The sequence below is a fragment of the Mixophyes fleayi genome, chromosome 1 (genome assembly GCF_038048845.1).
Source record: "Mixophyes fleayi isolate aMixFle1 chromosome 1, aMixFle1.hap1, whole genome shotgun sequence".
Classification (NCBI taxonomy): domain Eukaryota; kingdom Metazoa; phylum Chordata; class Amphibia; order Anura; family Limnodynastidae; genus Mixophyes; species Mixophyes fleayi.
The window spans coordinates 227,745,847-227,772,454 of record NC_134402.1 but is presented as its reverse complement, the minus strand read 5'-3'; the positions used below and the strand labels follow the sequence as shown (position 1 = coordinate 227,772,454).

The 26,608-nt window shown below is 40.5% G+C and overlaps 1 protein-coding gene across 8 annotated transcripts in view; it reads right to left on the bottom strand.

Moving 5' to 3' along the window:
- Positions 1-26,608, bottom strand: part of LOC142151074 (transducin-like enhancer protein 1) — a 41,876-nt gene continuing 15,268 nt past the window's right edge. For 7 of the 8 annotated variants that reach the window (XM_075206374.1, XM_075206418.1, XM_075206392.1 and 4 more), the window contains 17 exons: positions 26,129-26,173; positions 23,907-23,969; positions 23,612-23,716; positions 21,768-21,957; positions 20,471-20,487; positions 20,196-20,300; positions 20,002-20,046; positions 19,725-19,880; positions 19,327-19,462; positions 19,065-19,234; positions 18,874-18,944; positions 16,271-16,520; positions 10,964-11,211; positions 10,265-10,412; positions 9,942-10,092; positions 1,869-1,945; positions 1-256 (listed from right to left, as the gene is read on the bottom strand). In XM_075206374.1, the coding sequence (XP_075062475.1) occupies positions 149-256; positions 1,869-1,945; positions 9,942-10,092; positions 10,265-10,412; positions 10,964-11,211; positions 16,271-16,520; positions 18,874-18,944; positions 19,065-19,234; positions 19,327-19,462; positions 19,725-19,880; positions 20,002-20,046; positions 20,196-20,300; positions 20,471-20,487; positions 21,768-21,957; positions 23,612-23,716; positions 23,907-23,969; positions 26,129-26,173 (2,085 nt within the window). In that variant the 3' untranslated portion in view covers positions 1-148. The remainder of the gene's footprint in view (positions 257-1,868; positions 1,946-9,941; positions 10,093-10,264; positions 10,413-10,963; positions 11,212-16,270; positions 16,521-18,873; positions 18,945-19,064; positions 19,235-19,326; positions 19,463-19,724; positions 19,881-20,001; positions 20,047-20,195; positions 20,301-20,470; positions 20,488-21,767; positions 21,958-23,611; positions 23,717-23,906; positions 23,970-26,128; positions 26,174-26,608) is intronic. The other variant, XM_075206409.1, reaches the window with a different exon arrangement.

The window sequence follows — 26,608 nt, the reverse complement described above, 5'->3', positions numbered from 1 at the left end:
TAGTTTTTCTCCAGTTTTATTATTAAATACACGCTGGCCGATACTGATAAAATATACACCTAAAAACAGAACTAACCCAAAAGGACAGATTATCACCCCTCGTGGGTCCGTGCAGTAAGAGGGGAACCCATGTAAAAGAAAAAGGCCTTCAGTAGATGACCTCATAGACTGTGGCTTTCTTGTCACCAGAACCTGTGACAATGAACTGGTCATCAGTGGAAACATCACAACTCAGGACAGATGAAGACTCTTTCGACTGGGAAGAAAAAAAAAGCAGAAATCATGTTACAGAAAAGAAGACTAGCAATCCAAAACAAACAAATTGCCTTGTCTAAAGTATCCACCTCTTCAGATGTGGTGTTGCCATCGGTTTGACATTTTCAATATAAACCAATTATTTTGTGCAGCTAAGATACATTCTCAATAAAATTTGTTTTGGTTGTGCACCTAAATACAGGTGGATCTTCTGTTTGTTACTATTCTGACCCAAGACTGTAATGGTGGGGCACCATTGGCGTTTCTATGCAAAAACATATATAGCAAGCCAACATAACTTTGAAAAACCACTCTGGAACATCCAATGTACACTGGGAGTTCTGGCAGTCAGTGTTGAACCATCTTCTTAAAAGGGGTTGTCCACTTTGGGTGCAATGTTTGAACATCCATCCCCTCTTTACTCCGTTTTCTAGTGACCTTATTGTTACCTGTACCTAAGAGTTGGCTCAAATTATGGCTAAATACTAAAGTCATGTTACAAGATATATATGTAATAGATTTTTAATTCAACTGATGCATTAAATTGTGTTTTTATTGTGAATTAGACACCTACTGATGACCACAAGAAAGAGGATAAAAGGACAGTGTGTACAGATTTTGTGGACCTTGAATTTAACGAGCCACAAGCTGCCTTCCCCTATTTACAGAAGCGCTGATGCAGGCGCTCCGCTCCATGTGTGGTCTGCATGACCACGTTGAAGCGGCTTTCTTAGACGTAGCCAGTCACAGCCAATTGGCTGGAGAATTATATATATATATATATATATATATATATATATATATATATATATATATATATATATATATATATATATATATATATATATATATATATATATTTCTACTTTTCAAAGACACGTGATAAAAGAAGGCGATATCCAACAGCAGCCATAACATTATATCCAAGGTTATCAGTGTCTTTGAGGCCTGTCTAAAAAGGTCCAGCTTTAAAGATTGTGATATCTTGGCATGAGCCATTCTACTAAAACGACTTCAGCACAAGATAAATATGAGCACCAAGAGCAAGGTATGTTTTATCTGTTACATGACTATAAAAGCTTGAATACCTAGCAGATAGAGCAGCTCAATAGTTAAGGGGTGTCCACTAACAAGACAGATTTTGAGTTTCTAGCGCAAAAACACAGGTTTTTAAGACAATTAACTAATTCCTTGTTTCCCTCTGTTCAGTGCTATGTATGGATAGAGCTCTACCTGGGTGCTCAGTGGAAACCAGTATTCTGCTTCATCTAATGGCTTTACAGTTGGGTGGAAATTCCTAAGGTATGCTATAAGTTGGATGCAAGTTTGATCAAGGAGAGGTTGCCCAACATTCAGTGCTACTTTGCAAGTGTTTTGTGCTAAATGCAGTGGGTTTGAAGGCATCACAAGATTGATGTCCTTCCCTGCAAACAGTTGGTATCAGTTTTATTTATATACTTCTAAATAGAAACTTCAATGGTGATCTAGCTCAAAGCTAAAGGCACAGACCTGATGCTGAATAAACCAAGGTGCAGAATGCATACTATCGTAGGAGAGAACTGCTTTTCATCCACTCTAAACGAGTTTATATCTGGCCGTTACACTTCACTCACCTGAAAAATGCTGGCTCCATAAGGTGTTCGCCAGGCATTTAACAAATTGTCCTTCCCGGTGCTTACAAACCATTTACCTGAAGAAAAAGATACAATGTTAGAACATCCCTTTCTTACAATCCATAATATGCAAATCTCATACTCCAGTCATTAAATCAATGAAGGATGCAAGCTGGTTCATCCAAACATACATTTAACTAGTTCTGTTCATCTAAAGGTAGATGCAATTTTGTAATAAGTAATCGCAAATCACAGCATTAGCATAACAATAGTGTTTGCCACAGCAACCAGGCCCAGAGACAGAAATGACTGACTGCAGCAGCTATTTGCAACTGCTGGGCCAGACTAACAATGACTAAGGCAATGGCACAGTGCTGCCTCACAGGACTGGGGCCATATGTTCGATTGCCACCAGGTACCATCTGTGTAATGTTCGTATGTCTTCCCCATGTTTGCATAGGTTTCCTCATACTTTCAAATGCCTTTCCCCTGTGAACTGATTGGGTGCCAGTCCAAAGACATACTGGCAGGTTAATTAACTGCTGACAAAAATGGACGTGTGGGTGTGTGTGTGTGTTAGGGAATTTAGACTAGGCTCCAATGACAAACTGTTGTGACCGATACAGTATTCTATTACAGCACCACATAATAAGAAGGCAGTAAATCTACTCTTGACATCCCTCCTGCTGTCTTTCCTTTAAATGGATGTGGCTTTTCACTTCACTTACAAACTCGAGCACTAGTAGAGGGAAGGCATCTTAACGATGCAGCCTGTGAACTCTGGCACCCAATCACAGGGGAGAGGCATTTGAATGTTTGCAATTACAACCAATACTGAAACTGTAAACTGTCCTCTTATGTCAAAGGAACCGCTACAGTAGTGCATTTTAAAGGGAGTGGGGTGGGGGCGAGTAAAAAAAGGAGATGTATACAATACAGTAATATACACTTGTTATTGGACTGGTCATGGATCCTACCCAGATTTGTACGGATGTCAAATGGTTTATATCTAGGCCACTGGATGACATCATCTGTGTGTAGTTAACGAACAAGTGTTATCTGTCCCAAACAATAATGACACTTAAGTGCTGAATGGCCATATTTTTCAGAGTTTGCCACACACACAGTCTGGATAGCTGTGTGAGAAAGTGTTAAAAATACATACTGTGATGCAAACAGATAGTAGCATTGATAGCATGCAGTACCCTATAATTAAACTAGCCATTTACAGCCTAGAGAGCACACCTTTTAATAGTGTTTTGCCCTGCACCAATGGTTGCATTACAGATATCAAAGTAGGGCTGACCTTACACTGATTGGAGGGCTCCGACAATTAATTTTAATGTCTGCTCAGTGAGAGTTGGCTTCTCGTATGGAGAAGGCACATTTTGGGGTACAGAAATACCCATGTCAACTGCTCTGGGCTCTGTGTTGCTTGTCCTGTGTCATCGGTTACTCCTACCGTTACCCTACACTAAAACACTCTTTTGGTGCTGGATTCAAGAAAGGGAACATTTATGAAAATTGGTACACAGGTAAGGGAAAAGGAAATACAGCGCAGCACAAAATAAAAACAGGTTGTAATAAAATCAGTCACGATATGCAGTAATTTCTAGCTTAACATGCGGCTCATTACAGTTCAGTTATAGTTGTAAATCAAAAGTCAATCAGTGGCTGGAAGCAACATGTGTGTCAGAATGTTAAAGCTGTGTATTGAATTACATAACATAATACATTGTCAGCAAGTCAAACAGTGCCTGATGTAGAATGCTTAGGTCAGGGTGCATTTTTTGTCGTCATGGCAACTGGCATTTGTCCATCCAGGTAATTATATATAGGATCACCCTGCACTTACAAGAAAAGTGGACACTGGTTTTCACTACAGTGGCTCCACCAGTCCAACTCCTCCAGTATTGCAAGCTACCTTGTGCAAAACTAGTCTTAATGTAGAATATACATGGTTATTTTATTAATCTTCAGCATGATTTGACATCATATTTTTTTGTTTTCAGAACAAATTTATGGGCTGCATAAACATCAGTGTTGCCATGACTTTCTTGCTGCACATTTAATCCAAACACCCAGACATTACACAACACTTACACACATACACATTTATATATATTTTTAGATAATGCCAAGCAGACAATATTATATTTTACCCAGCATTTTATATGAATTGCACTGATCTAGTAATTTATGGAAACAAACCATTTCAAATTTGCATTAAACTATATTGTGATTGGCTTGACTTCTCATATTACAGAAGCTATTGTAGTGTAGTCTTCCAAATGCTGTATGTAAACTAATTACTATTTGGAGTCATGAAACCTTAAAACATCTATTTTATAGACCACATTATAAAAATGCTCCTTATAAAAACACAATGACATTACATAATTTAACATAATCCTATAAATGCCCCGTTTAAAGTTTAGATCAGATATTTGTCTCAATATGCTTTATTTGGATATGAATGGCAACCTCCGCTTCATACACATCTCATACAATCAAAATCTGTAATTTCCAAAATCTTTGGATTCATAATTTGGCAGCAATTATTGCCCATGTAAAAGTCTTGATCAGTGATGCAAATATTATGACTGCTTAGCAAAGTTTTATTAGCCTAACTCAGAATTTCTATTCTTTCGCCGAGCTGACCAATCAACTCACATGTGTTCTATAAATGAGCCTCATTAGATCTTAAAGTCAATATATAGGGAATGCAATTGTTATGGGATAGATGAAATGTGATTTGCTCACAGAGTGCGTGAAATCAGTTGATCACCACAGTTCAAACTGTGAACAACATGACTTCTACAAACAAGCTTCATCTGTTATATTCAGAATGTGCATTTCTCCTTTCTTTACCTGGACAATGGAACCTGTTAAAATTGTATCTCTACTTACCTTATTTGACTTAATTCCTTGCCATATTTTTTTAATCCTTATCAAATCTCAATGTTTACCAAACTTTCTTACTATGCTTCCATGGCATTTTGTTCAAATTAAAACATACTTTACAATCCCCTGCTTAATATCCATATTTCACCATTATGCCACTATAAACACTTATTACAGTTAAGAAATGAAGATTGTAACAAAGTTCATATCTTCAAACTGTTACCAGAAAATAAAATAAGCACGGCTCTCACAATCGCACTGCCTCATCTGCAGCCTTTTCACATGTGGTCCCCACTTCATCCACGCCAGGCCAGGAAGATGACACGTAGGTGGTGTTGGACTACTTTCCACTCACTGCACATTTCCAGTTCTACAAACTGTTCAAAACAGTCATGTTCTTTTGAAGTACATACAATCCAGATTTTCAACTCTTCTCTGTGTATTGCTCTGATCCATCAACCCCCTGGACAACACCAAGTCTTTGAACAATATCCTTGTGCTTCTAAACTACCCTCTCTAACCTCTTTTGGCTTTTCAGCAGACTGAACTCTATTCATTGTGATGGCCAGTGCCTTTTCTGCAGACTGTTCAGGTTTCGATTCCTTTCCCTCCCGAAGACCATCACCTGATTACCTCTCCGCCACTACCTTGACATTTTTTGCACCACATATCTACATTCCTGGAGAAACAACAATGTTCTTCATTTTCAACAGCTTTCTACATGTCTGCAACAACCCCCACCCCCGATCTGGCAGTACCGCATTTTAAGCCAATTCTACCTACAGCCCTTGATCAAGTGGCTACAGTTACTCTTTCCACTACTCTGCATCGACCACAATCTTAGTCGTTGCATATTAAGAAACATGCCGCCTTCGTTGACGTAAATCTTTTGCTTCTCATGACTTACTCAAATATACTGCTATCTACCACTCCTATTGAAAAGCTAAGGACACTGCAAAACATTTTCAATCTCTCATCTCAGGCTTCTAACATTAAATGCCGCCAATACATTTAAGTCTCTTTGCAGCCCTGTTAACTACTCTATTCTATCTAAATCACGTCTCTTGGTAAACAAATAAGCTCCTATGGATGTTAGTAACATCCTTATGCAGATGATAACCAACCTATCCTTTCTGGACTTCTCACCATGTGTGTTGGCCCAAGTTACCGAATGCATCTCTGCCATTTCATCTTTGACATACTCACTACCTTAAACTCAATCTTTCAAAAAACAGGGCTAATAATATTCCCACCAGTCAAAAATAGCTACCTACACGATATCACTATTTGTGGACAAAATGAAAATAAATCCTACTCAAACTCACTGCCTTGGTGTCATCCTTTACTATCCTTGGTTCCCTACATATATTCGGGATCCAAATTCTGTTCCATACATCTAAGAAACTTTTCCAGAATACACACGTATATCAGATAAGATACTGTAAAAACTTTAATTCATGCACATCTCCAGCATTGCCTATTGCAATTCCCGTCGTAACGGTCTTCCTCTAAACAGGCTTTCAACCCTACAATCTATTTTGAATGCATCGGCTTACATTTTCCATGCAAACATTCTTCTACTGCTGCTACGCTCTGTCGGTCCATACATTGGTTACATGTATTTTATCAAATTCAATATAAAAAAAACTATTATACACAATCATTCAGAAAACCGCACCAATAGGCATTTCTTCACTGGTATCAAAATCTCACAATTCGACACCTCTGCGCCTCTCATCCACACTCATTACCTGCTCACATTCCAAATTACAGGCCTTTAAGGCTATAACCACTCTCTGGAATAACCTCCCTCATGCTACAAGACAGACATTTTCCCAACCTCTAAACTTTCCCTGAAAAATCATCTCTTTAGGGAAGTTTATCAAATTCCCAAGCCATCTTAACCTTCCTAGTGTATTCTACTCAATTACCACCACACTATACAGTTCAACCAAACTTGCATCCATTCTCCTATATTCAAAACCCTCTGACTCCTGACTGAATTGCTATCTTTGTGCACCGATATGCAGTAATTTGCAAATATATTCATGTATCAATCTATGCCCCTAGCAATTATAAGTTTGCGAGCATGTCCCTCCTACAGCTTTGTCTGTCTGTTAATACCCAATCTTGTTTTATAACAGTGCTTGTCCCCAATTATAAAGCACAATAGATTATGCTGATGTTATTTAAATAAAGGTGATAAGCAATAATGTGACTGTCCTCTATCCCCTTTTCCTCTCCCCCACAATAATTTTTATTGGTGCTTAAAAGGTGTAGCTACTAGGTTGCATATATCTAGTTTAGTACTCAATATTCCTACAGCAGTTCAGGAAGGAAGTTACATCTACTGGCAGAAGGTGTGGCAGTAAAGGGTAATATGCCTTTTGGTGGCTATACCTCTATATATGAATGATATCTGCACCTATAAAAAATGATATATAAAACATGCTCATAAATATAGCTCTATATCCAAAGTTGACACATTTGTTAGGTTCAGTTACATGGAAAACTGGGCATGGCTTTGAGAGATAACAATGCTGCTAATTGACAGCAAGCAGTTGTACTTGTTAGAAGAAAGGTGACCCTTACATGACAACATAAAGTCCAATAGTAATTAGTTTAAATGATGTTCCTTAAAAACACAAAAAAAACAAACTTTGCGATCCCATGGTGGCTTATTGGTTAGCACTTCTGCCTCACAGCACTGGGGTCATGAGTTTGATTCTCGACCATGGTCTTATCTGTGTAGTTTGTACGTTCTCCCCGTGTTTATGTGGGTTTCCTCCCACACTCCAAAAACGGACATTAAATTGCCCTTAGTCTCTCTCGGTCTGAGTTTGTAAGTTAGGGAATTTAGATTGTAAGCTCCAATTGGGCAGGACTGATGTGAATGAGTTCTCTGTACACTGCTGCGGAATTAGTGGCGCTATATAAATAGATGATGATCCAGAGGTCTTAACGGATGTCTGCAACATAAAACCTAGCACACCCATGTACAGACCTGAACAGTCACTTCTCTGTGTTGCCTTCACCAACTCCTGTACTTTGCTACTTTGAAGAAAAATCTTCCCCTGTATTGCATAAAAATGGATACCAAGTTGCCTATATTGCCAGCGTCATAATTGTTTGGAGAATAGACAAGTGATTGCATGCTCTACAAGTTGTGGGGATGCTTTTTTTTTTTTTTTAGCAAACTAATTAAAATATGGGATGAATGATATCACTTATTTATTTGGTCAGCTACAGATGCTTCAACTATCATGAATTAACTTGGTGAGATTTAATGTCCAGTGTCCTGAACCAGTAATGAAGGGACAGGAAAGCATTTTTCAGTAGGACCCAGACTGGTTTTTGCAACTTTCATTCAGTTTTAATGAATGTGGGTTTTGGTTTTTAGTACACAAGTATATTGCTGTTCTATATAATGAATAGAAAAACTTTCTGAAAAAAATAATTGTATCTCAAGGAAGGAAATTCTAGTAGGAAGTGTCATAAATCAGGCATTAGAAGAAACATGGTCCCTGCACCTTTTTTTTTTTTTTTTTAAATGGACATTTCTAAGGCTTTTAGCCAACCACAACATCCATTCTTTATCACCCAACTTGACTAAAGCAATGGCCCTTTCCAAAAAGGCCTGAAAAACTCATACTTCGGGGACCACTCCCATTCATTACTGTTTCCCCCTCACCTGTAATTGTGCCAATTACAGACTGCAGCTGTGACCTACAAACAATATCATCATCTTGGAAAGGCAGCGAGATCAGTCTGCTTTTGGAAGATACATCTGCCTGTGTCTAGTCTTCATTCAGTGAGTGCATCTGGCCGCTACAAAGGGTACCTGATGCTCCCATTGTCAGCATGTACATGAACACACATGATCTGTTCAATGCAATAACACATCAGAAATCCCACCCAGTTTTGATAACAGATTGTAAAGTTGCTTATACCAATTTTCCAGTCCAGGAGATAAAAATCAGATGGGTCTTTAAATGACATGTGTTCTTCAGCAGAATTTCCATGCACTTGCCCAATCTCTCCACTGCTACGACAACTTTGACGTATAAGGATTGGTGGGATACTCAAAGTATTTTTTTTTTTCAACTGGGTGCACATTTCAGGAGCCTTATACTCTGCATAGATCTTAAACTACTAGAAGTGTACTAGAAAGGAATGTCGGGATCACAGAGTTCTTCCAAATATGTCCTGTTCTGACACACTAGTGTCATGATGCTGTGTGTGAAGAGTCCTTACCTTAAACATCCAGCAAATGAAAAGGGGGGGGGGGGGGTCTCTACATCGAACCACTGATTCTAATTTCTGAGAACTAGGAGAATAAGCTGAAAATCAAGTAGGAGATTTGATATCTAAAACTGCAGAGGACAGAGAAGCCTCAGTTAACAAAGGCAAGAACATCTGTAGTACATTTGGAATTTGATCTCTAGCTTGTTGGTTCTCCCAATTCTGTTGTTGGTCATAGCAGGATCAGTGGATGACACTATGAATGCACATAGGGTCCACTACTATTCAGTCGCACAATGCATAAAAACACAGAAGACCTCTGCAGTAGTGTCTGTTTAGAAGTAGTGAAGTATATCAATTCAGAGTTAAAGGAAGGATCTTTCAATTCAAAGTGTCAGCCCTCAGCGTTCCACAACAGGAAGTAAATACTAAAATACCAACAAATTCCTGACACCCTAAGCTATGGCATCAATTTAAGAGTATCTCGAAAAAGGAAACTCTACCCACAGTATCCCAGAGATGCACACAAAATGTTCAGACAGAAGCACAGAAGATTTGACTCCTTTAGTCAAGTGTGATGACAAAATGCTACTAGCAGAGAGAATGCATTAGAGACAAGGAACAGAATGAGGGGGGACAAGAGAATGTCCCCTTGTAAGACAGCTTGCATTCACATATCTCAAGTGGTCCCCTGAAGAATGAATATACCAGAGGATTAGGAGCATTCAGGGCTCCTAATGAATGGAGCAAGTTTCTGTTGGTCAGCAAGAGCAGCAAATAGGCGTTTTACAGGCAGATGTAATGAAATTAATTCAGCTCCACACAGATCCAAAACACATTCTCTCCTTGTGTTTTTTTCTTAATTTCCCACTACAAACTAAACTTTTCATACACAAATAATCATCCCTATAACACAAAACAACTTACCACAGGAAGCAAACTGCAAGGACAGGACACAGCTCTCATGGAGATGTAGCTGGTACTTATCAGGTTTGGAAACATGTAGGACTTCAACATTACTGCTCTCCATACCAACAGCCAGCCACTCGCCTGTTGGGCAGTAACCCAATGAGAAGATCTGCAAGTAACAAGGGAAATTTTAGCTACCACTATACATGAATCTAAAAGGCCTATCCCAATGTTACACATTTATGGCAATGAAGTAACAGTGTCAAGAAAGCATGCCAATAATTAGCACAGAATCCAATACTGCCGTATTCCAATGTAGTTTCCTCAACTTCATCCAGTACCTGCGAGTTGAAGTCATGTTGCTGAAGCTGTCTTCCTTCTCTAAGGTCCCAGCATCGAACAGTATTGTCCAGACCACCAGTCCACAGTTTAGTACCATCATGAGAAATGTCTATACAGCTGGCTCCATCTGTGTGCCCCTGAAATTGCCTAAAAGAAGAACCAGAAAACAGGTGCATAAAAATCTTAGAAAGGTCAGACCTCGGCAGGAGTGCATTCAAACTTTGCCAAACAGAAGCAGTTAAACGCGCATCACATTAATGTAGTAAATAAAAAACTTTCTTAAACAAAAACACAAAAAAAAAAACCAAAAAAAAAAACCCACAACTTAAGAGGAATTGCCAATATTAACTAGGTACAGTCTTCCAAAATCTACAATACTAGTGGATTATTTTTTTGCAAAAGTAATATTTTACACACCAACTTAGCCACTGACTGGCAGTGTAATTTTTCTGTAACATGATGGAACACTAAGATTCAGGTAGCCCACTACCACATCAATATGCAAAATTAGACATGCTCAGATCTGTAAAAAAAAAAAAAAAAAAAATCCTAGCAACTTTCAAACACTGATATAATCAATAAATTGACCAGCAATAAATAACAATGGATTAGCAGGACTTTGTTTTAAAATGTGCGCAATTAGCACTGCATGACTACTGTGCATAACAGGCAAGAGTCCTCCATATGGCATTTCTCACCTGACAAGTGTCTGGTTCTGTAGATCCCAAACTACAATGTTCCCATCAGAGCAGCAGGAGAAGCAGACCTTGGCATCTGGGCTGATGGCTAGGGCGTAGCAAGCAGGAGCAGAGGAGGTTAATTCTGCCTTTATCCTTGGGGTGGGTGATGCCAAATCCCATATAGACAAAGTGCTGGCCTCTCCCCCAACAATAAGGCTGCGACCATCCGGAAGGAGTTTGCAGGAGCGGATATAATTATCACGGTTCTGTAGGGGATAGTAGACTTTTTAATTATGTGAAACTAATTCAGTGCTGGACATGCAAATTTAAAACAAATACATACAGGTGTTGCAAAAAGTCATATCTTTACTAATTTGTGCAATTGACTTCATAATAGAATCACAACTTACATTTGAGCAAAGATTATTCAGATATGTTTATTTACATAAATATTTGCCAGGTGTGCACAAATTAGAAGCCATATTAAAACCTGTCTAGCCTGCTCCCCTCCCCACTCTGCCCCCTACACCAGAAGAGAGAGATAAGTTTATTACTAAACAAGCCACAAGAGGGTTAAAAAAAAACCCACCACAGAACAGAACATACAACAGAACTGTCAGAATAAAGGGTGGGAGTGCAGTGTCCCCCAACTCGCGTTCAGAGAGATTTTACGGTAAGTATAAAAATCCTATTTTCGCTTGGGGGGAAATCGGAGAGCCCTCCAAAATGTACGCCTGCCGGATAGTATCGGTGATCCATCTAGCCACCATCTGCTTTGTGGATGGCCAGCCACACTTGCGATAGTCATACAGGACTAGAAGACTATCAGTCTTCCGAACCGAAGCTGTAAGGTCCACATTAATCCTCAAAGCTCTGACCACATCTAAAGTTGACCAGGTGCCAGAGAGTCCTGAGGAAGAACCAGCAGAACAATATCCTGATTTATGTTAAACCTCTAGACCACCTTTTGTTGAAATAAAGGCTTAGTTCTAAGCACCGCCCAATTGTCATGGAAGATCACCATAGGAGCCTGACATGACATGGCTGCCAACTCCGAAACCCGTCTAGCCGAAGCAATGGCCAGCAAAAAGGTCCCTTTCCACAAGAGAAATTTTAAAGAAAGACTCAAAAAGGTTCAAAGGGCGACTTTTTAGTGCCGAAAGTACCAAGTTTAGGTTCCACAAAGCCCCTGGCGGACCAAAAGCAGTTGTACATGAAGTACACCCTGTAGAAATGTCTGCACCTCTGGTAACAGAGATATAAGTTTCTGAAAATACACCAACAATGCTGCTACCTTGACCTTAAATGATGACAGCCGCAATCCCTTGTCCAGACCAACTTGCAGAAAAGCCTGGCTAAACAAAATGAATTAGTAGGCACTTTGATCTTCTCACACCACCATATATATGCTTTCCAAATGTGTTGATAAATGGTAGTTGACTGTTTTCTCGCCTGGATCATGGTTTTAACCACTCTCTCCAAAAACCCTTTCTTTCTGAGAATCAAGCATTCAACCTCCAAGCCATCAAAGCCAATCGATCTAGGTCCGGATGAAAGAATGGACCTTTACTGAGAAGATCCTTCCTGAGAGGCAGACGCCAAGGACGATCCACCGACATGTCTAGAAGAGCTGAGTACCACGCTCTTCTTGGCCAATCTGGTGCCAGTAGAATCACGGGAACCCATTCGCCTCTTACTTTCTGCAAGATCTGCGGCAGCATCAGAAGTGGAGGGTAAAGGTACAACAACTTGAAGTTTCGGTGTACCATCCACTAAGAACTCCTGAAGGTCTCTTAACCTGGCATAAAACCTTTCTACCTTGCGGTTGTGCCGAGTGGCCATCGTCTATTTCTGGTCAACCCCACCAGAGGACTATTTGAGAAAACACCTCTGGATGGAGAGATCACTCGCCTGGGTGAAGGGCATGCCAACTTAAGTAGTCGGCCTCCCAGTTGTCCACCCCCGGAATGAACACCGCTGAAATTGCAGAAACCTGTTTTCCACCCATTCATGATCTTTGACACTTCCTTCATGGCAAAAGGACTCCTTGCTCCTCCTTGATAATTCATGTAGGCTACCGCCGTAACATTGTCCGGCTGTAGTTGGATCGGCCGACGTGCCAGAAAGGACTGTGCCTGGACTAGAGCTTTGAATACTGCCCGTAGTTCCAGAACATTTATGGGCAACTGTGCTTCCTCCGTTGTCCAAGTCCCTTGCAATCAGTGAAGTGCGACTGCACCCCACCCTAAAAAGCTGGCATCCATCATTACCACAGTCCAGTCCCACACTGAGAAAGTACGCCCCTCCTCAGCCACAGATTTTTCAGCCGATGCTGGATCTTCCGCACTTTGTTTGCAGGGAGAAAAACCTTCTGTTAATTTGTGTTGAACAACAATCCCACGAACACCATACGTTGGGTTGGTATCCAACTGGACTTTATGTAGTTGATCACCCATCCGCGTTTCTGCAGAATGTCCTTGGTCAGTTGCAGTTGTGACTGAAGCAGACTCCACCTTGATCAACAGGTGGTCTAGGCAAGATTAAATAGTCAGCCGTGTAAAAGTAGCTGAGCAGCCATTACAGCCATCACCTTTGTGAACACACACGGTGCGGTGGCCAAACCAAATGGGAGAGCCCTGAACTGAAAATGCTCCAGCCCCAACGCAAACCACAAGAGACTTTGATGGCCTGTCCATATTGGAATGTGTAGGTAAGCATCCTTGATATCCAAGAATGCCAAGTACTCACCTTTCTTCATTGAAGGTATCACAGATCTGATGGACTCCATTCGAAAGATGGGTACCCATAAGCAGGTGTTGAGGTCCTTCAGGGTTAGAATTGGTCTGAAGTACCGATCCGGTTTTTGCACCAGAAAAAGGTGAGAGCCTTGACCTCTCTGCCCCAATGGAACTGGAACAATGACCCCGGCACCCCTAAGTGACTACACAGCTCCCTGCAAAGCCTGTCTTTTCTCCGACTCCCTGGGAAAAGGTGTAGTCATGAAAGGTCCTCCCTCTTGCTTTTGGCGCAGCTACCGGAAGAAGAGCACTCTTCCCCCATGGCCTGAGATGAATTTGACCAAAGGAGAACCAAACAAAGCCGCTCCATCATATGGGACGGATTCCAAAGCTCTCTTGGCATCAGCATCCGCCTCCCAAGATCTTAACCACAATGTGCGCCTAGCTACCACTGCAAAGGAAGAGGTTTCTGACAACCCCTGACCCGCATCCAGCATTGCATTCCCTAAAAACTCAGCAAAATCTTTAATATGCTCTGCCAGAGGAACCAACTCAGTCCTAGCCACACCAGACTGAATTCCTGCATGAAGGTTAGTGGCCCATTTTTCAAACGCTTTAACGACACAAGCCGCCATCACTGGGCGTAGGGACACCCCAGACGCTAATTAAATAGATTTCAAAATCGCTTCACACTTTGTCAGTACTGTCTTTAAGCGACGCTGCATTCGGCAACAGAAAAACAGTGGACTTTAGCAAGTGTGCAATAGGAGCATCGATACTGAGATGAGCCTGCCATTATCCTACCTCCGAATCTGGAAAGGGGTAATAAAGTTTGGGAATCTGAAATTTATCAGACTTAAGTCTGGCCTTGTCCCAAATTTCCAACAGTTGTGCAGAAGGAGAAGAAAAAAACATTCTTTTCTTTGTCCTTTTAAACATGGGAGGTCTGTGATACAGACTGTTCCCCATCTGATATGTTAAGAACCTGTCGCACTGCCAGGATAAGGTCCTCAATGCCCTGTCTATTGGACATATCCTCCTCACCTATGGGCAAGTCCTCAGTGTCATAATCCTCTAGAACACCACCATCACTTAATTCAGATGGATCCATGTCCAAATCCACTAACTTCTGGACAATAGGCAGGCACAAGCGTTTACGCCGTCCACCTGCCATACTTGAATGGAACAATTTTCAAGGGAGTGAAGATACTCTGGATGAGTAGTTTGGAACGGTCTGTGCAGAGATTGACCAAAACAGGCTTCTAGGAGACCCCTGGATCACCACTGCAGCACAGAGACACCTGTCCCGAAGGAATGGCATCTGAGGACTGCGTACCCGGAGAAGAGGAATAGGTATCAGCACCTACCGTCCCCAGGCGTGGGTTGTCTCCCTTTAATCCAGAAATGGGCTGTGCCAGCTCCTTGGCCCAGGCTGGTTCTACAATGTCCGCCGGACCCTCAGACGAGCGTCCGCCCCAGTCCTCAGCCTCGCATACTGTGCACAGGCCCCCAGCAATTTGGACTCACACCTAGTACAGGCGTAGTACATTATAGAGACAGTCTTGGATTTGGCCCCAGTCCCTCTTTCTGACATATTGCAAAACAGAAAGTTAAATGAGAGACACACTATAGAACTATCTTATAACAAAGAAGTGTACAGTATATGGCAAACTGTAACACTATAGAAATACACAATAATACATTGCTTCAGCCAAGACTAGAACCCAAAGTATTCTGTAATGTACCCCCACAGGATGTACAGCAGATCGAACACACAAACACTGAAAGATATAAGAAAACAACAAAGCCACTCTATATCTACTGGTTCTCAGTCCCTAGGGATGGGTGTGTGTCTAGCAGGCAGATCGGAAAGGCCGATAAGCTTGCCAGAGCCCGTGACAAAAACAGGCGATTACCTAACTACGCCCACTTGACTATTTGCTGGCCTGCACAAAATCAGCAAAACAGATACATTTGTAATTGCAGGGAATAAAAAAAACAAAAAAAACCACACACATCAGACCCTGGTGGGGACAGCGCTCTAGCAACAGCTCCCCCACCAGCATAATATGCCTCATCTATTTACACCGCATTTCTCCTATAAATGCCAGCTGACAGGCTAGACAACTGGACTCCGCCTCCACAACAGTCACGGCTGACCAGAACATGCTGCCGCGGCGGCCCACATTACCTCCCTGGAAGCGGCTGGGTTCTGGACACTACCAGAGCGCCAGGTGACCCTTTGTCCCAAGAGTCCTACATAAATCAGGGGGGGGCGGCACTAAAGCGCTTCATGCGCTCTCTCTGAAGTAGCCACGGCAGTCACCCGGTGATGAGAGAAAACTTAGCTATCCATAAAAAAAAACAAAAAAAAAAAACAAGCTAAGACTAGACTGAAAGGCACTAGGATTTTTTTTTTTAGCTCTTCCAGTGGAGGGGCCATAGAGGGGAGAGGAGCAGGCTAGACAATTTTTTTTTTAGTGCCATTACTCCCACAGCGCCCTCTATACTCCAAGGTGAGCAGTGTCACCTAACTAGTGTGAAAGAGAAATAGTAATTGTCTAAATTCAAACATTTATATCCTTACCAAGCAGTCAAGCTGTGCCACAGGAGTCTTCGTGCCTGGCTGCCCGACATCCCAAACCTTAACACAACCTTTGCCTCCAGTGTAGACATGACGTGTGGAGTTGCTTATGGTCACAGCACAGACCACCTCTCCGTGGTTCAACGTATGGAGTTGGCGGGCATGTCGGGGGATCCCAGAGCCTATAAGAGCGTCTGGGGGGAACGGAACAGGTTGCATCTGTCCGTCTGCACTGACATGGAAAGAGTACGCCCTGTGGGGAAACAATTAGAGGAAATAACACAGTTATCTGTGAAAAGTGTAGATACCTGCATTCACAATTCAGCGCAAATGTACGGAAGGCTTACCAGTTTTTCTAGCCACCAGCCAACATCTCCAAGATCTCTCATATGACATTTAGTCATTAAACAATTGGCTCACAAATACATATTTGTTACATATATAATCAGTGCTACCCACTTCATACTCTGACAGCATTGATGTAGGATACACCTAGAAGATGACTGTCACAAGAGTAAAAAGAATAGTTGAACGGTATAAAAGTATTTTCACAATTGGAACAACAGAAGTATTCTCTAAGTCACCCACACACAGAGTGCCTCCAACAGAACTGAATTTCAGCATCTGGCTCAGACCCCTATAAATAGAGATGTTGTCGTTTTTCCACTCACTTGATGTTGCCATATGGGTAGGGCAACATAAATAAAGCCACCATTAGAGGGATTTATATAAAAAAGTTGAATTTGTGAAAATGGACCATGTAACTGATGTTGACAGTTTCAATATTGTGATGAGGTGCTGAATGCATGGAGATTGAAAATTATAAGAAAGAAAAAAAAAAAAAAGAAAAAAGGAGAGGATGTATGCCAAGATGGAGTAACAGGCGCAAATGGCATATGAGCTAAACTAAGTAACGTGAGAGCCAGACTGTGGTTTCCAAACCGCTTTATTGATCAGCAATATCTGCTTCATGGATAGCTCATATTTCTAGACAAGGAAATTATGGAAGACTAAAGCGTGAATACAGCCTACAATTCTATCAGTGTATCATCCCTTGCAGTGACCTAGTGAGCTTGCCAACTCAGATCCAATATAGCACATTAATAAGCTGGCAGAGATCTTTGAATCTTATTCAAAGTACATATGTAATAGAATTGTGTTTTTATTGTGACAAATAACTACTGGTGATTGCAAGAATGTGTGAAGCACTAAAGTATAATGGACAATGTCTTTACAAATTTTATGGCCCTAGAATTCCTCCTTGTAAAGATATATTCATGTTTTTCAAAATTACATGATAAGTATATGCTGTTCAACAGCAGCCATAACTGCATTGTAACCAGGGTTATCAGCATCTTGGTACAACAGAGTGACTGAGGCCAGCAGTGGTAATCGTTTTTACGATTACCACCATAACACCGAGAACTCCTACAATTAAAAGACGAATCTTTTAAAAAACGATGTCAAGAAAAGCAGTTGCCTTTAACGTCAGTGCGACGTCTATTCCTTTTAATTTAAAGCGACAATGTAAAATTCCATGTTAAGTGTTGAAACACTTAATAAAACATTGCCGCTTTAAATTAAAAGGAATAGAAGTCGCACTGACGTTAAAGGCAACTGACAGACACTTCAGTTGTCGGACTCACTTGTGGTCAGCATCCTGCGCCAATCGGACAGCTGCAACTTCGGTATACAGGTAAGTCCTTTTCTTGACATCGTTTTTCTAAAGATTCGTCTTTTAATTGTAGGAGTCCTCGGTGTCGGAATATTGCGCACCGAAAACACGTACCCCACCCGAGACCAGTATACAAAAAGGGCCTGATTTAATGTTTGCGATACCTCAGTATGAGGCATCCTATTCATATGTAAATAGTGGCCCGAATAAGTCAGATAGGCATCTATATGTAGTACTAGATCCATTTCATCCACAATATTACAATAAAAGCTTGAATTCCTAGCAGATAGAGCAGCTTAGTGGTTAAGCATGTTAACTGACAATGACAGACTAAGACTCTAGCTGAAAACCCAGCTCTTTATGCCCATGAACATCTTTCTAATCTTTCTAGTTTCCTTATGTTCCAGGTTCCAAAAAAAACCCATAAATAAAACATTGACAGGATCGGTAGGGAAACATATAGTGTTCTAACTTAGAGTGACCAGTACTAACAGTTAGGCTGCTAGAATTTGCTCAATAAAATAATAATCTGAAGTCTACAATCTAAGGCATAAATTATTAAAGGAAAAACACAATGTTATGTTTATAACCCAAAACCAAACTTGTATGGGGGGGGGGGGGGGGGGGGGGGGGGGAGGGGGGAGGGGCATAGCTGAATTTAATATTTTAAAACTAGTGTATAGCCTGTTAATTTAATGAAGCAAATGACTTTAGATATTTACATCTATCACAAGGACAGTGCACCATTTGTTCAATGCTGCGTAGTCTATATGTCCTAGTGTGACACAGTTTCAGAAAATTCAATAATTACAGAGCATTTTTTAAATGGTAGTAAAAATGCTGCAACATTCCAGTGCAACACTGTTTAGACAGACAAAATTAATTGAGAAATAAAACATTTAATGACACAAAATAAATCCTTAATACTTACGGTTTTCCAGACACAGCTCCAGGAATTGCAGCTCCCAAGCCCCGCATGTGTGCATGTGGATCATACCCGACCTACAAAGAGGGTTGAGGAGGTAAAGGAGAATTAACAAAAAAAAAAAAAAAAAGTACTGCGCATCACCACAATGAACTGTTGTAGTAAGGCTGCACAACTGACAGACCATCAATACTCACTAAAGAGGATCTCCCATAGGTTCCAGCAGCAGCTGCCCCATTAATCTGCGGAGACATGAGGTGCAGACCAGCATAGGCCCCAGCTCCCTCAGCATTCACTGAAGGGTGAGCAATGCTGAATGCTGCAGGATATCCTCCCTGCGTACCCAAGGGAGCCCGTAGGCCCAGTGCTGTGGACAAAGAAGAAAAGTTCAGTTACAGATTAGAATCACACTGCACATAAAGCAAAGCAGGACACAACAATGCTCTCACTTATACTTACTTAGTGGGTCGATGGCAGGTTTGCTGGAAAGAGGTCGGAATTGTGACACACTAGCCCCACTGGGACCAGGAGTGCTCATATCACTTTGAGAGTTTGGAGTGCTGGATTTTAAGCCAGGTGTCCCAGCCTTTTCCACCTGATACATGGGAAACAAAATATATGCTATCTACAGAACATGAACAAAAAAAAGTAAAAAAATATAAAAAATTATATATATATATATATATATATATATATATATATATATATATATATATATCTATCTATCTATCTATCCGTGGGGTTGACAAACTGGAACCTATTGCCATCTTGAGCTGTAATGTGTGCATGCCTTTGCTACATGACAGACCAAACCCATATATCACCCTCTGTAATAATCTGGGTCAGAAATCTATTACCGTGGGAAGATCCTTGCTCCTTGAGGGGGACACACTGCTAGATGAGGTCATGGAGTTTGGACTAGCAGGAGGAGGTTCCTTCCGCTGTAGGTTGGTTTTATCCACACCATTCTCTCGAGAAGAGTAGGAATGGACACTATGAGGTGAAGCAGGATCCTGGGAAGACACATTACACTCACTATAGCTTACTAACATTCACTTTGTTTTTAACCTCTAACCCTCATTATGGCAAGAATAATTTATTCTTTAAATGGAAAATTTTAATAAATTCAATTACCTCGTCCACAACAAGATTGTCCTCACTTCGGTCAGCATCACTGCCCTGCAAAAGAAAAGGAGAAATGTTAAATTGTAACATTTACTAGGGAATTAAAATGAAAGCAAGAAGTAGAGAAGGAAACTGGACTGAAGATTAATAGCTTGGAAAGTGGTGTGTAGAATACTACTTGTTCATTAAGACAAAGCACTCACATAGTCTGTTCCAAAATCTTTCTCCTCCGTTTTGCGTTTTTTGTTGCTGTTTAGATAATCTGACAAGGTCCGCACACGCTCTCCATTTGGAAGAGTAACACAGCTCTGTTAAGACAAAGGAGAGAGTGAAAATTGTTCACATGCAGATTAAGAGATGACCAACACTGGAGTCATGTTATCAAGCGAGATACAACAGCATTTTTATCAGGCCAGAATTAAGAGTAAAGGAGGACATTACCACCCACCATCATGTACCAATACAACGTTATACTCACAGGACCTGGGTCTCTGTCTGTCTCCATGGAAACGCATAAGCAATAGAAGAGAAAGAAACAAAAAGACAGATCTGGTTAATATTAGTCAAGACTATGATTATTAATTCATTATCCTCATTCCTACAGAGAATCTCACCCTTCCTCACAAAAATATAGACCACTTCTCCAGCAGACAACTGTCCACTCAACTCAAACCAAAACATATTTCCTTCCCCATGCATAGATCAATAACAACCCCCCTCCCCCAATGCAAACATTGTCTTTTCCTCATTGCATCTGTTTTCTCCTCATTAACACCCCCCCCCCCAACAGTTTTACAGCACACAATCAATTTAGAGGTTTTATTTTCTAAACTGCAGCTTCAAGGCCCTAAAAGAATTAGAAAGATGCAATGTGCTTCATCTTATGTTTATATATTTCATAGGGTGCTTTCAGAATTTTTTTGCACTGCATTATGAACCTCTACAAGTGCTCAAATTAGATTGGTCTAAAGTATCAGGCATCAATCATGGAGTGGAATGGCCAATTGCCCTATCACACACAAACGCATGGACTGAACGTTGGAAGGGACATACATATTTGCCTATATAGCTCCTATAAAAATGTCCCATTTATTGACACTTTAAAAGTATACAGCTTTGTAAAATGTTCACAATGGATTTAAACCTCTTTAATAGAAACAAGCATAGGTCGATTACGCAATAATGAATACTGAAAAGACGATCCACTATTTAACACACACACAAAAAAACTTCTCAAAACTAGTATACGCTTGAATATGTCAAAGGGGAACTACATACATACAGTATGGTAACTAACCTTCAGTGTTCAGAAGAAAGCCAACTATTACTACTGTTCAGTGATAATGTCATACAGATATAATCACCACTGAGTGCTTCCTCCCAGTTACTGTGAAGAGTGCTGCTACGCAAGGCAATGAGGGAAATACCAGGGGCAGTGTATGCACAGACAGGGGGTCATTTGTAAATGCATTTTAGTATATTTTAGGGATGGAGCACAGAATTATGGAAATAACCCTTATCCAGAAAACACAGTTTAAACATTCTGGATTAAGGATCCCATACTCACACATTACAACTGCTGATATGTCAGTCAAATGTCAGTTCAAGCATAAGGAAGAAGACAAAAAAAAAATTTTTTTTTTACATCAACTGAAATGAGAAAATACAACCACTTAAACATGACGGTCTTAAGCACAAACAGACCAAATAAGACAGCCAGCCACCATTCTAAAGCACACCAAGTGGTTATGGTAAAGCAATGGATCTAGACATACCTCTGTGCTCTGAGTCTGTAAGCCCCTCTTTCGCCATCAGTTGAGTTTGCAGGCCAAGGACACCAGACAGGGCCAGCAGACTGGAGGCACTGGTGGCAGCAGCCAAGCTTGGGGGCTGCAAACTAGATGGGTGAGGTGTGAGAGGAATGGGAGGCGCATGGTGAGAGAGGTGCTGAGCTTGTAGCTGGTGCTGTGGTACAGGATCAGTAGTTATGTGAAGAGCAAAAGGAACAACATAATGGAATGGAAACAAAAACAAAAAAAGCAGGTTAATTTAACTGTTTTAGAATTCATAGCATCCCTCAATGCAAAGATGTAAAGACGCATATTTGGCCTTGCTTTCATTGTTCAATAAGTAAACACTTATCAAACAATCAGTTACACATTTAAAAAAAGCAAACAGAATATGTACGCGAAACCTGCAAGACAGCAAACATACTATGAAAACTATATTTGCCTTCCAAGTCACAGTGTGGCTCCAAAAACTTTTACACAATACCATTAGAAGCTGTCAGAAAACATAGGCTTGAATTTGTCAACCTGCATAAAATCCGAGAACCTTTGCAGAATTTTTGGTAGATCCAACTATTTTAGTTGTAAATAACTCAACATATTTGAGTTGAATTCCATGTCATCTCTTTATACAGCCTGCCTAAAACACAAGCCTGGCATCATAGCATCATTGGAGTTATGAATAGAATGCCAAACGATACATTTTAAGTCACTTTAAGAGAACATATCTGACAAAAAACAAGGGTATTATAAAAGGGAGAGCTAGATACATTTATACAGAAATAAGTTATATCAGTAAATATGGGCAGCAGATAACTGCTATCGATTTAATTGCATTGTGGTAGAACAGATCCCTAACAGTCTAATAATTTGGCCCATATGCTGACGTGACTATGTTGGCCACCCACTCAGGATTGGCCCATATGTAGCAAGTTAGTTACTCCTTTCATGTAAGCAAAGCATCAATTACTAGAAACATCCAAGAACTTCAACACTGCCATTCTCCTGATATTTTTGTTGCAAGACAGAGGAAGGGTGAGCTACATTGCGATCTGTACTTCTATCAATTACAATATTAAAAGGATATAATAATTTTTATAGGGGAAATTTTGAAAAGTTATCTCCTACTACTTTGTTCCCCTTATCTGAATTATGGGAGTCCTTCCCTTGCATTATTGGAGTTCATGATTCTATCAGATCCCCATAGAGATTCCTGCTCTCATCATCACTACAGTTGCAGCAGACAAAGTCTGAGGTTCCAGTGCCGATGGTATTGTGCTAGGACCTCAAATGTCCTCCGCCTGTGGCAGTGCAACGCAATGACAAGATCACAATGTGTGGAAGAGCTAGACTTTGGTTTACGGCTACACATGTGCACCTTGCTCTTTGTTATGGCATCCTGACAGGACCATAGGCTTCATCAGAGCAGCAAAGGGTGTCCCTGAGAAAGAGCTTCATAATTCAAGCAAGTGGGGCAGGGGGTAAATTATTTCTCTCCATGAAGAAATATGATTTTAAACAGTCTGCCCATAGAAATAAAATTAGAGCAAAAATATAATGCCACAAGATATTGCACTGAATAATCTATATTCTACGGGTGTTACAACGCGACTGAACACAAACCAAATACAATATAAGAGCGAGCACATGATTATTCAAGACTACAACTAAAATTCTTCATTAACAACCGTTCTCAAGCACAGTTTTGCAACAGTTTTTTTGTAGTGAAACAGAAGTATCTATTATTTCACAAAAATGTTTCATGTATGCCCTCTCCTAGTCACGTATAAAACTAAAAAGCAGTAAGGGGAGGGATTGGGAAGTGTACACACCACAGTCAGCTGAGGGGGGATGAAACGTACCCCGATGGCTGCATTCAGCTCAGCCATGGTCACCTGTTTAGCTCTTTCAACTGCCTGGACCACCTGCTGCTGGTGCTGGATCATTGGGGAAGAAAGGAAGAAATTAGATTGAAAAAAATATGGATTTGTAAAAATTTGAATAATATAGCAAAGGTGGATATTGTGGAAAAAGGCAAAATGAGCTAATATAAGGACAGGTGTTAAGAAAAATGCTTTCTGGACACAGCAACAAAGAGTTGGGGGAGCTACTTAATAAGACAGTTACCTCTTGAGACAAAAACGGGACCAGTTGGGCACAGATAACGTTCAGACGTTTAGCAATTTCAGTCTAGGAGGAAAATAAAATTCAGATAGCATGACAGTCTGAACCAGATACACAATTGTAATTATGAAACAAAGTAGATAAAGTAAACATATCAGAAGCAAGTACTGCTGCAGGGCAGTTAATATAACATACTAAGCTGGGAGATAAAATGCTGTCTGGTAAAGGAATGATGGGAAGTGAAAGATGTATAATATAGCTAGCCCTTTTTGCAGCTTGCAGAATGTTTGGTCTGTCTTGCATTCTGGAAGTATGTAAAATAATGGTTACATTAAACAGGCATTCTAAGTTATTTTAGATGATAGTCAAAGCAATCTCCAGGTCCTCCAGATTTCTGCAGTATGGAGCAGGCAAGGATTAAACAACCCGTAGCCAATCATATCATCAGAATGCTGAGAGCCGCACAATATTTCTGAAGAGAAATGTCCTGAACTTGGGGGAGCCCACAACCTGTCCACTCGTGAGATAGTGTGAGAACAGAAATATAGGAGAATGGAGTGCTGTCATTATGTGAGGCGGGATTAGCAGGAAGCCAGACGGTTTGCATGGTAAGGGGAGAAAGTTTCAACCATGGTAGGAACCTTGTGGGCCTACTGTGAAACTGATGCAGGAAACTTGTTGTGAAATATTAACTTCTATATGAAAGAATACTCCAAATCTGTGTGTGTGTGTGTGTGTGTGTGTGTGTGTGTGTGTGTGTGTGTGTGTGTGTGTGTGTGTTATTGATCATAGATCACAAGATATGTAATTCATTGCTCTCAGCCTGCTACATGTGAAACAACTGCATTAGGCTGCATGCATCTACTCAAATCAATTAACTTGAATGGGAACAATATTGAGACACCAGGAATAGGAGAAAAATAAACATTTACAATCATAAAGAGAACATTTTCCTCACACATTATTAGTCCGTTATAGAGATCAATCAGGTAGCTAGCAGACATGGCTTAATGTGCATCTTCCCCCAAATTACATTTGAGGCAAGTTACATGTTGGAAGGTGGATGAAGTCTGGTGTGTATAGAAGAATACATGTTCTGAGATCAGAGATGGTCTTAAAATCTAAAAAGGTCAGGTAAAAGGCAACTTGTGGAATGAATATAAATACCCTAGAAATAACAGCATAATGAAAGTATTGGTAGCATGTTGTTTTCAGCAAGTGATGGGGAGGTAAAAGAAAAAAAAAAGGGGGGGGGGGAGGGAGCTGTATATCTGGCTGCCTGTGTCACCACTAATTAACTGAATGGGAGAAAAAATCCTTGGCATGTGACAGCTTGTGTCTAAGCAGGCAACATCAACAGTTGCATGTTTATAAAGGAGAAAGAAGGCTCTTGTAGAATCTACCCAGATTCCATATTTGAATGAAATTCTGAAAAATTAGCGTTTTTACAGTGTGTACAATTAAATTGTGGATGTATAGTAGAATATTATGAGCATCAAAGTCATAAATCAGGTATTCTTATATATATTACGCAAATCACTGTATATTGTGTTAGTCTTCTCCCAAGATAACATGCTCCGTTCCATCGAAGCATCAATCACAAACCTAAACACTAAACTTCCAATATCAGCAAAGCAGAATTGCCTTGTAACTGAGAAAAAAGGAAGAGGGAACAGAAATATGCAATAGAAAATGAGTGTCACAGAAGTATGTTATGAAGGACAGGAGAGGACACCAAGATAAAATGAATGACTATGTCTTTCCCTGCTCTCCTAATTGGAATGCCACGCTCCATCCTATCTGACTGCCAGGACTGAGCGAGTGTGGCAAAGTAGAAGCTGGCTCAAGGGGATGTGATGGATTTTACCTCCTAACAGAGGGAGGGGGAAGGACTCGCTCATTAATGTGCAATTTACCGCTACTTTAACTCACACAGCATGAGGACTAAGTAAGCTGCTACCAAAGTGAAAAAAAAGGAGGGAGATGAAGGAAAGAGTGGGTGGAGAGGAAACAAACAGGTTTGGTTCAAAGTAAGGGGCACAGGACCAATACAAAGAAGAGGGGGGAAAGCAAAGGAAACAAAGAAAAAGAAAAAAAAGTGTAAAAGGTGAGAATACATGACAGGATTAAACGTGTGTTACAGGAAGAAGCATGAGAACAAAAATCCAAAAGTGGGGGGTCAAAATGAAAAATAAAACCAAAATAGGGCAAATAGATGGATTTACCTGTTTGTGCATTTCAATATTCAGTCCATAAGACATTTCATAATACTGCAAGGAAATGAGAACAGTTTTCAGAGATGGCATCACAGAATTTATTCCACACAGATATTCCCTAAAGGCAAACAGCTAACATATCAAATCAGTGCTCACCCTAAAAAGAAAGCAATCCTAATACTGTACAGTAAAATCTAGGCTGTGCCTTACTAAGCTAATCATTAAACCCAAAGAAGCATACGTATTTATCCTCTACTAAACCTGAAGAGGTTATCTTGTTTCATGCATGCCTCTCACTATTGCTTTAAAGAGACGCTTAGAAGAATCTCAACCTGATTAGACACGGAGCTTGATTAAAAGGCTTACAGTCTCCTAGATAACAGAAATGTTCTTCATAATGTTATGCTACTTTACGTGTAAAACGAGAAAAAAACAAAAACAAACCAAAAAAAACACAAGACAAAAAACAAAAACAGAATTCTTTCTGTC